Genomic DNA, 10,946 nt, shown 5'->3' with positions numbered 1-10,946 from the left:
CAATGAAGCAGAAGTAGATGTTTTTCTGGAATTCTTTTGCTTTTTCTATGATTCAACGGATGTTGACAATTTGATCTCTGGTTTCTCTGCCTTTTCTAAATCCAGCTTGAACATCTGGAAGTTCCTGGTTCACATACTATTGAAGCCTGGCTTAGAGAATTTTGAGCTTTACTCTGCTAGCATGTGAGATGAGTGGAATTGTGTGGTGTTTGAACATTCTTTGGCATTGCCCTTGTTTGGGATTGGAATGAAAACTGACCTTTTTCAGTCCTGTGGCCACTGCTGAGTTTTCCAAATTTGCTGACATATTGAGTGCAGCACTTTAACAGAATCGTCTTTGGGGATTTGAAATAACTCAGCTGGAATTCCATCACCTCCACTAGCTTTGTTCATAGTGATGCTTCCTAAGGTCCACTTGACTTTTTGCTTCGGATGTCTGGCTCTAGGTGAGTGATCACACCATCGTGGTTATCTGGGTCATTAAGATCTCTTTTGCATAGTTCTTCTGTGTATTCTTGCCACCTCTTCTTAATATCTTCTGCTTCTGTTAGGTCCATACCATTTCTGTCCTTTACTGTGCCCATCTTTGCATGAAATGTTCCCTTGGTATCTCTAATTTTCTTGAAGAGATCTCTAGTATTTCTCATTCTATTGTTTTCCTCTATTTTTTCGCACTGATCACTGAGGAAGGCTTTCTTATCTCTCCTTGCTGTTCTTTGGAACTCTGCATTCAGATGGGTATATCTGTCCTTTTCTCCTTTGCCTTTTGGTTGCTGAACTTAACAGAGACACTCCTTTCACCTTTTCCAAGCTGATGAGGAGCTAATGAGACACTGCTGCTTTCAAGTGGCACAGCCTCCTTGGTGGGAAGCCATAGTCTCTCTTTCACACCACTTGAAAATGGCCACTTAACTTCCTGACTAATTAAAAAACAGTCAGAATGAGGGCTCCAAATAAAAGACAGGATATCAAAATTCTACATAAGGGTTTGCTTTATTTCACCAGTTCTGTCACAGAACTGGGCACAGGCAGTGCCCTTTTATGGAGAAGCCATTACCTGTAGAGAATTTTAACTGACTCAGAAAAACAAGATGATTCAGTCCTCTAAAATTATATTACTTAGAAATAAGTCCCTTGAGGTGATGCTAGATAGGAATGAAATATCATTTAATGTATCTTGACATACTAACGGAACATTTATTTTTATGTTATGAGCAAAGACAGGTATCCCCTTTGATAACTGAAAATCACTGGGGAGAAATAAATATCATGTCAAAGCATTGTTTACATAATTAAGGTGTTAGCGACATATTCCTTGTCCTTTCATCTAAACAAAAATTTATTAGACATATATTCACATAGAGTGTTACACTGTTTCTTCAAAATGGTGGACTGTATAAAAATCAATGGGATATGAATGTGAGCAAACTCTGGGAGATAGTAGAAGACAGCGGAGCCTAGCATGCTGCACCCCACAGGGTCCCAAAGAGCTGGACCCAGAGCAACTGAACAATAACATAAAAATCTGTTTCATTAAGAAATCATCTAAAATACACCATGCAATGCTTTTATGCAGGAAGAGGCTGGGGATAAAACTAGAAACCAACCTGCCTTTCATTTTTCCAGGAAACCAAGAACTCTGGCTAAAAATGTCTTTGTTCTCCTCCCCCTGGCAGGCGGTCTTGGGATTATGTGTGGCAGGAGGGAGGGGGCAACACGGAAGCACTCTATCACTGCACCCTTTGCGCTGGCTGGCTGGATGGTAAGGTGGGAGGAGAATTTATAGTGAACCAGTACAGCAACCCACTCCAGTATTCTTGCCTGGAGAATCCCAGGGACAGGGGAGCCTGGTGGGCTGCCGTCTATGGGGTTGCACAGAGTTGGACACAACTGAAGCGACTTAGCAGTAGTATAGTGAAACACTCATCACCTTGAAAATAAAGGTGTGCCAAGTATGGGGTAGCATCTAGATTCAGAGAAGATAGAACTGTAGGCAGTCCTAGGCATAAACAGAAACACGAATCACTGGCTAGAAAGAGAAGCCAAAGTGGATGAGTGTATGGAAAATAAACTAAGTCTTCTCAATTTTTCCAGTAGCCAAGTCCATTGTCTGGGGAGGCAGAGACAGAGAGAAAGAGAGAGAGAGATGCTATTCTAACTACCATGTACCTAAGCCTGAGCCAGAGAGTAAAGGACCTCTCATCTCAGGATGTTTCAAGATACTAGATTTTGGCAATAAAAATTAAAATGCAGTTACACCTTTTAAGAAAATCTAGATTGTAACTTCAAGGCAATTTAACTTGAGAGAGAGAAACTATCGAGAAGTATATGTAGAGATAGTGAGGTTCTAGGACCAGGCTTAGCCATCAGTATCTGAGGACTCTCATGGACCAACCTCTCTGAGTCCTCACTTGTTTATCAGTATAAAAGGAATGACAATATCCATTCTGCTCTTCTCACAGGGTTGTTGAGAACCAAGTATAATGAGTATGTGGAAATACTTTATAACAATAAGACATTAAAAAAATGCACAGTGGTAATGATAGGCAGTATCCTATCATTACCTATTAGCTCCCCAAATTTTCTGCCCTAATCCTCAGTACCATGAGTAGGATGAGATAATTAATGCCCTTATTAGGGCATATCTTAAATGTTATCTTAAATGGAAAATAGGATTCTTCAGTTACTTTTGAGTTAATCAAAAGGGGGACTATCTGGTGAACTTAATCTGTGTAATTTGATTGAATGAACCCATTAAAAGCAGAGTTTTCTCTGGCTAGTGCAGAAGAAGTAATGGAAACTAACAGCATGAGGGCATAAAGGGACCACATGACAGGAAATTGTACAACTTCTAGAAGCTGAGAGTGGACTTCAGCAAGGAAATGGGACTTCAGTCCTACAACCCCAAGGAACCGAGTCAGGACAACAACCCTAACAAGTGTGGAAGCTTATTTCTCTCTGTGGCTTCCAGATAAGTGCCAAGTCAGGATGGCAAGTTGATTTCTGCCTTGTAAGTCCCTCAGTAGAGAGAATGGAATTCACCCAAACGTCTAACAACAGACAGACCTGGGTGTTGCTGTTTTAAGTTAGTAAATTTGTAACACAGAAATAGAAAACCAATATAGCAACATTATTTTTAATTATTTTAAAAGTATACTTTTAAATTATGGAAATTGAGCTTGAAAACATTGGTGTGCATGACCAATAGTTCAGTCATATCCAGTTCTCTGTGACCCCCTGGACCACAGTCTGCTAGACTTATCTGTCCAGGCAAGAATACTGGACTGGGTTTCCATTCCCTTCTCCAGGGGACCTTCCTGACCTAGGGATGGAATCCATGTCTCTTGCATCTCCTGCATCCTTTGCTACTGAGATTTACTACTGAGGTAGGCAGATTCTTTACTACTGAGCCACCTGGGAAGTCATTGGTAGTTGAATTCTTGTTTTAACCTTAATAATTGATATTCTATAATAGTAAGTGATTGGTCTTAGAGAATAGGAATTAGAGTGACAGTTGCTATTAATTTTGATGTTGGCCAAAGATCTATTCCTTAGCTTTATATTTTTGGTAGGTGGAGAATAATAATGAGAAAATCCATCCAATGCAAATATGTTTCATAAGGAATTAAAAATGCCTTCTCTTTGACACCATGCCAGTTTGTTTTAATTATCAGTGTGACCTCACTTTGGTCTAGTATTATCAAATCTTTGCTTTTCTACTTTTAATTTAAATGAACATAAGAAGAGGTCAGTTCAAGAGCAAGGAAACACACCTAAAGAAAACAGACTCTGAAAATATTCCGTCTCCTCAATTTACTTTCTCATCATCCCCAACTAGTGGAAACAAGCTTCCAGTCAAAGAGTTGCCACGATCACATTTATACAGGTGGAAGGCTTCAAAGTTCTAATCAAAATTCTAAGGTAAAAAGTCAAGAACCAAAACATTCAAAGGGGCCAACTGAACATTTACTCAGTTTCCAGCCGGGGTAAAAACACAAAGCCTTATGATATCGAAGCAGGGGTCAAGGTACCTTTTCGATTCTGTTTTCTTGAGATTTCTTAAAGTAGATGGTGGGGATACCGAGTTCAGATGCAGCTATCCACTGCAGAGTGGCTCGCAGCTCCGTGTCAGGACACTCTGGCTCCAGGTCAAAGTTGATCACCAGCAGGCTCCCCTGGCGGCTGGCTGTTCCAACCGGCGTTCCAGAGGCACGTTCTGAACACAGACATAACCACCTTACTACGCTTTCCATGGGAAGATCATAGGCAAATTGCATCTCAAAATTATGGGAAAGTGGCTTACCCTCCATGGTTTCTGCCTGTCCTTTAAGAATCTCCTTTTCTTCTACCAATTCACTTTGGGAGAAAACAACAGTATATGGTTGGTAATGTTTAGGAAGAACAAGCTGTAAATGGAAGATGAAGTGATGGGTCTTATTGATATAAAAGCTCTTGAAATATATTTATGGTTTTTGTGGAGTAAACGAATACTAGAGAAGTACTAACATGGCTATTACATTGGACTGCTGCTAAGTCACTTCAGTCGTGTCCAACTCTGTGCGACCCCATAGACAGCAGCCCACCAGGCTCCCCTGTCCCTGGGATTCTCCAGGCAAGAACATGGAGTGGGTTGCCATTTCCTTCTCCGATGCATGACTACTGGGTCTGAAATAGATATTCTTGCCCCTAAAAAAAAGGCCACATAAACTGCATGGTTTTGGTTGAGATGACTGGTGTGGGAGACTCTGAGAGATGTAATTTTCAATTCTTCTCAACCTTCCTTCTACAAACCCTCACAGGTTTGAATAGTCCAGAAAATATTTAGTAGGTAACTAGATCCGATTGGAGGATTTATCCTTCTGCATTTTATTTGTCATTTAAAGGATCTTGTATTTCCATCTCAAGACTGATTATTTTTCTATACCATGATAGCAACATAAATTTGCATTTTAGTCTGGGAAAATATTTTTCTACATATTATCTGGTTCTTTGACCTGAAATGAGGAAAAACACAATCACAAACTTTAGATCTTAAGTTGTACAACAAAATATCTCAATTAGTTGAAATTTTTCTTTTTTTTTTTCATTTTATTGGGAATTGTTAGCAGGCTGAGGGTTGTTTAGAACTAGAGACTCATAACTGAAGTGAGTTCAGTTCATTCGCTCAGTCATGTCCGACTCTGAAAACTGGAAGTAAGGATCTCATTAAATATAGGCATGTTGAATATCTGAGGTATTTTCATTATAGTGAGTACTTATTAGGGAGCCTTGAAAATAGTGGGAAGCTTTAGTAAATGATTTTAAAATTAGAGTATATGTTCCAGTAGCTGGAAGCAAGTGGCCATGTTGGGAAACTCATCATTGTCCCATATTTTTGTCCTGTCTAGAAATTAAACTGTAGGTGCCCTTAAAAATGTGTCTCTTTATGGGGGAGGATTCTTCCTTATATTCTCTGTTACTGCTAAAATCTGGCTAGTAAATTCCATTGTATTCCTAACGCCCAGAGAAAGTACAATTGTTCTTTCACAAACACCTATTTGTTTGTGGAAGAATGGCCAATTTCCCAAAGGGTCTGTATTTTTCGGTAGATCTCTATCCAAGGAACATAAGTGAAATGAGCTACTAGATACAGTTTCTGCTGTTATGAAGCAGCAGGATGCTAATAGGGGTAGTAGAGATGGTCTTGGTTTTCTCTTTCTGTATTCTGTGGGGTCCTAGACTCATACTGGGGAGAAAGACGGACAACTAAACAAATGTCTGAAGGAGAAAAAGAAATTTGCCCCAAAGTAGTTTTGTTTGTTTTGTCTCCTTTCAAAACCAAAACAGACCCAAGATAATGTTTATGTTCATCTCTAGCTGCGAGTTATGGCTGTGTGGCTCAGTGAAGGATGCACTGCAACTTTTAATCACTGAGGAATATTCCCGCAGGCAGAATACTGATTGAATAGTGACATAAAAGTGCTTTCGCTATGGATAATAATAAAAAAAAAAAGAACAGGGAGAAGCTTTAGCCCTATATCTCATTTCTATTTTTCTGAAATTTCAGAAATCTCCATATAATGTCATAATGGTCAAAACTAGCTTTTGGTTCATTTAATTTTCCAGAACAATCACAAATTCTAGATGAAGTCCTGACCTCATGTTGCTCTCCCTTTATATATCATATTTCATGCCTTACTGATTGTACTTTTTTCCCTTGGTATTTTAGAAGGGCCTCATAATGTGGGGAGCAGGTGATGTATCTCCATCATAGTGCCATTTGGTATTGGATTCATTAATGGCAATAGTCCCAGGTGTCTACAAGAAAAGGAAAAGCCTCTCACACTATATTCTACTGAACAATAGTTTTTGTTGGTTGCCATGGTACATTTTAAATGGGTTTTTGGTTCTCTGTATCCATCTAGGTAAAATGACACATATGTCTGAACACATGGATAAGCTTTATCCAAAACGATTATAGTATAAGGGATAGACTTGAAATATAGAAAGCGGTTGATGGTAGGGTGAGGCTACGGCACGCCTGAGTTCTTACTCCAGTGACATGAAACCACACGTCTCCGGGAACCTTGGTAGGACAGACATGATGAAGCCGGTGGTCGGGCACAACCTGAATGATCAAAATGGATTGCCAGATGGAATCAGAGTAGCGGGCTCACAATCACTGCATCTCAGTGGCTACTTACTTAATCATGGGAGAAGATGGCATGCTTTCCTGATAAATGTCCAGGTCCATAATGCCAAGACTGCTAGTGGCACTACTGTTGCCATTGCTGACAAAGCAAAAGTTTACATATTAATGCCAGTCTCCGCCACCTGGCCACACTGCCGACACCGACGTTCCACCATCCTAAGAGGTCCTTCCTTTGATCCCCAGGAGAATATTGCTTTGTGTCTAGGACCCCTAAATTGAGGTTTATTTCTGACCAAATCAGGAGAAAACACAATAAAAGACTCTTTTGACTCACCACCATCATCCTCATCATCAGTATTTTGTAATTTCTGCAGTGGGCTCAGACTTGGTGGATCACACCTGGTGGGTGACAATCAGCATAACCCCTTTCTTCCTCATTCTAGTAGCAGTGAGGATACTTATCCATCAGCAACAGGCTTCTTGGGTATACCTCCAGAGACTAAGATACTTCTGAGAATGCTGGCTTGGGGGAGATCTTCCTGCTTCTTGGCTTTTTGACAGAAACCAGTAGGGTTTTCCCTTTGCCATTCAGGGGATTTTTCTGAGGCATATTCCATAGGATATGCACTTGTCTCATTTTTTTTTTTCCTATGGGGCTACAGAATTTGTAAGTACAAAGTTGGGTAATGTCAAAGTTTTATAGCTCCTTTATCTTAAAATCTTGGAGAAGGAGCCACATCTGATACTTCAGTGTGTTGTAGAGAAGGAGGAATTATATATTGTATCATTTTTGTAGGTTGCACAATCAACATATGGTCTAGTTACTAGCCTGGAATCTATTTATTGAAACACAGAAGAGTTGAGCCCATTTTTAGGTTCTGTCTGTACTTGCACAATGGAATGTATCCAATTTCACCAAACTCACCACACGTGTTCTCATACCTTCTCTAATTTCCAATGACTTCTCTTGCAAGTAAGGTTTTCTAAGGATGTGTGCTGGAGTGTTGCGTAATGGGACGGTCTTCCCTCTGGAGTTCTATGAATAAACAACTGAACCCCCTCATTTCAAATTCTTGTCTTGGGTTTCACGTGGGGGTACTGAATGTATTCACTGATTGAAATTTGATGACTCAAACATTACGCTGGAGTAATTAACTGTATAAACTTATGATAAACCCAAAGATTCAAATTCTCTTTGCTTTTTATCCCTATACTGCAACATTTCCACCAGTGTTTGAAATGTTCGATAAATCATTTAACACTGTGACATTTTCTAAGTCTAAACAGACTGAACTGCAGGAAAAAAAAAGAAAAATCTTTCCAGGAGGCATATACTCAGATGCAACTGAAGCCACTTTCCAACTGATCTTTCTGGAAAGTCCTTAGACTTGCTGGCCTGGTATCAAATAAGATTTGGGATAGAAACGTGAAGATTGTTTCATTTTCACCTCGCAGAGGACTAGTTTTTAGTTTATGTCTCCTGAGTGGCTTACGTTCTCCTAAATCTAATCTCTCTAAGCTCCTGTCTAGCTTTCTAGAGCAACAATACAGAGGGCAGGGCAGGGCAGAAAAAGGGAGGAACAGTAAATCCAAGAAATACAACACAGTGTGAAAACACTTGCCTCATGTAAACCCAGCCTCTCTTGCATCTGAAATACAAATGAACCAGAAAGAAAGTATCAAACATACCAGCTGTAATAGCAACTCATTAAAAAAAAAAACAACAAACCTCACAGTTGTCACATAATTGAATGCACTAGCTGGAGCCTGCAGAGAAGGGAACACAGATGACTCTCAACCTTGGTCGAGCTAATTGAAGCCATAACTGGATATTAAGAGCTCTCAGCACAAATCATGACAGGCAGGCACTTGGTCCTAGCAGGAGCTTTCCTTTTTGCTCTTATCAGGGATCCTTTGGAGAGAATGATTTAAAATGCATTTCTGGAGTCTGCGCTGAGACTTATTTCCCTGGGAAGTCAATTAAAGAGCAGGTACCTCATAGATCGCTCACTGAGCTGCAGGAAGCTGCTTGTGTCGTCTGGGTTGTCCTCCTCGTTGGCGAGCTGGGACCAACTGTCCATGCTCTCCCCACTGCTGCCAGGAGGGCTGGAGAACTCATCCAGGGCTCTGCCTTCTTTTGAGACTTCAGCCTCCGGTACATCTCTGGCATCAAGGGTTTCACTGTAGATGGTAAGACATTACTAAGAGTGTAGGCATAAGACTGAACTTTTCTGGGGAACCTCACTGCCCCTAGTGTATATCCCATATATTATTAAGAGTTTGTATGTGTTTGGGGTAGAGCTGTGGGCACACTAAATATTCTGTAAATTAATGTGTGTGTATCTGTAAAGTTGCTTAGTTGTGTCCAACTCTTTTGCAACCCCATGGACTGTAGCCTGCCAGGCTCCTCTGTCCATGGGATTTCTCAGGAAAGAATACTAGAGTGGGTTGTCATACCCTCCCTCCAGCGGATCTTCCCAACCTAGGAACTGAACACAGGTCTCCTGCATTGCCGGTCCTTCACTGTCTGAGCCACCAGGGAAACCATAAATGAACATGTTATTGTTAAAACTGCCTAGCTCATAATTAGATGCATACTCTCAATTTAGGTAGCCCTACCTGTTAAGTCCCAAGTGGAAAGATCTGGATAACTACAGTATGGAGATGTGGCAGTTTCTATCACACTCTAGGCAAAAGAGTTGGGCACAACATACTGACTGAAAAACAACTGCTGCTAACACTTGGTGGACTTTCCCGGTGGCTCAGATGGGTAAAGCGTCTGGCTACAATGCGGGAGACCCAGGTTCAATCCCTGGGTCGGGAAGATCCCCTGGAGAAGGAAATGGCAACCCACTCCGGTATTCTTGCCTGGAAAATCCCATGGACGGAGGAGCCTGGTAGGCTACAGTCCATGCGGTCACAAAGAGTCAGACACGACTGAGTGACTTTCTTTCTTTAACACTTGGTGAAAGAGGGTTCTTGACAAGCTTGACTTTCCATTTGTTTGCCCGGCAGTTATACACGCACACATACACAGGTGCTCTAGATTAGGGATCAGACCATTTCTTTGCATCCATTTCCTCAGTCTGTCCCAATTTCCTAGAGCACTCTGCAGATGTAGTGAGGTTTGCACCACAGGAGAGGAGGCTCAAAATTAAGACCCTAGGACACATCTGCCTCCTTTTCTTCAGGGAGAGAGGGGAGAGAGAGAGACGGATGGAAGAGAGAGAACTTTGCTCTAGATTATAAATAAATTAAAATCTTCTCTGTGGAGAGCAGTTGGTGTCACCATCCCGGAATATAAACAACCAGCTCTAGGAAAATGAAGCTCTGTATCTCTCTAGAAGTCTCTTAACTTGAGGGTTTGTAATTGATCAACCATCAATCCAGGTGCCAGGGCTCTTGGCTCAGAGAGCTGAATGTACAGAAATGGGGAGAGATTCATGCAAACTTTTCTCCACAGGCTCATTGAAAACTAATAGCATGGACGAGAAGGGCTTTAATGACTGTAAACAAAAAGCAAGAGTGTATTTTTCAGTTGATGATGAAGAATAAGGTAACTCAGTGAATGGACACTGGAATGCTTTCCTTAGCCATTGTGCACTGGCTGTAGAGAGTATTGAGGGCTTCCAGTGAGGACTGTCCTCAGGTCTGGAATTGTCTTGCCAAGGTTATACCCTTTCCCAGTGAGTACCCCAAGGATGCGATGATACAGAGCTACAAAAACCTACTCATTGGCTCCATTTGCACTAAACCTGACAGACCATCCCGGTTTCAGGGTTTCCTGGAGGCTGTGCTGTGCTTTCAGTTGTAAACACATTTGGGGAGGGGGGACCATCTCCCTCTGTCTAATCTTGTCTTGCCCTGCTCCTATACATGGATGTAGACTTTTCTCTGGAGAGCACTCCAAAAATTATCTGTCTGCAGCTCTCTTGAAGATCTGTTCCTGGGACATACAATTTAAGATACTTGATAAATTTCATTCAGAATTCTTGTGTTAGGTAGGAAGTTAGGCATGAGTAGCAAGGGTGGCCTACCGGAAAAAGTTGTAATCTGATCTCTAAACCTAGACTTGCCGAGGAGAGCACACAGTGGATACACACTAACTGCAGGGGCTTCCCCAAGTAAACTTAGTGAGCTAGAAGCCAATTAAGGGTTCATAAATATTCTATACTGATTATAACAGACTGAATTATCAGAAGGCATGCACAACAGAGCAACTTTCAGTCGACCATGAGCATATGACCATCTGCAGTCCCTTTCTTGATTGCTAGTGGGTACAAGCCCTAAAAGTCTACATAATTTTCCTCAATCT

At 41.1% G+C, this 10,946-nt stretch overlaps 1 protein-coding gene across 1 annotated transcript in view; it reads right to left on the bottom strand.

The window, feature by feature from the left end:
* SPHKAP (SPHK1 interactor, AKAP domain containing) overlaps nucleotides 1–10,946 on the bottom strand; it is a 192,025-nt gene that overhangs the window by 10,483 nt on the left and 170,596 nt on the right. The window contains exons 9-12 of the mRNA XM_010837102.1: nucleotides 8,627–8,812; nucleotides 6,684–6,770; nucleotides 4,304–4,356; nucleotides 4,032–4,216 (exon numbers count right to left, since the gene is read on the bottom strand). Coding sequence (XP_010835404.1) covers nucleotides 4,032–4,216; nucleotides 4,304–4,356; nucleotides 6,684–6,770; nucleotides 8,627–8,812 — 511 coding nt within the window. The remainder of the gene's footprint in view (nucleotides 1–4,031; nucleotides 4,217–4,303; nucleotides 4,357–6,683; nucleotides 6,771–8,626; nucleotides 8,813–10,946) is intronic.

The sequence above is a fragment of the Bison bison genome, unplaced genomic scaffold, assembly GCF_000754665.1.
Source record: "Bison bison bison isolate TAMUID 2011002044 unplaced genomic scaffold, Bison_UMD1.0 scf7180017864068, whole genome shotgun sequence".
Classification (NCBI taxonomy): Eukaryota; Metazoa; Chordata; class Mammalia; order Artiodactyla; family Bovidae; genus Bison; species Bison bison.
This window is presented reverse-complemented; position numbering and strand designations above follow the sequence as displayed.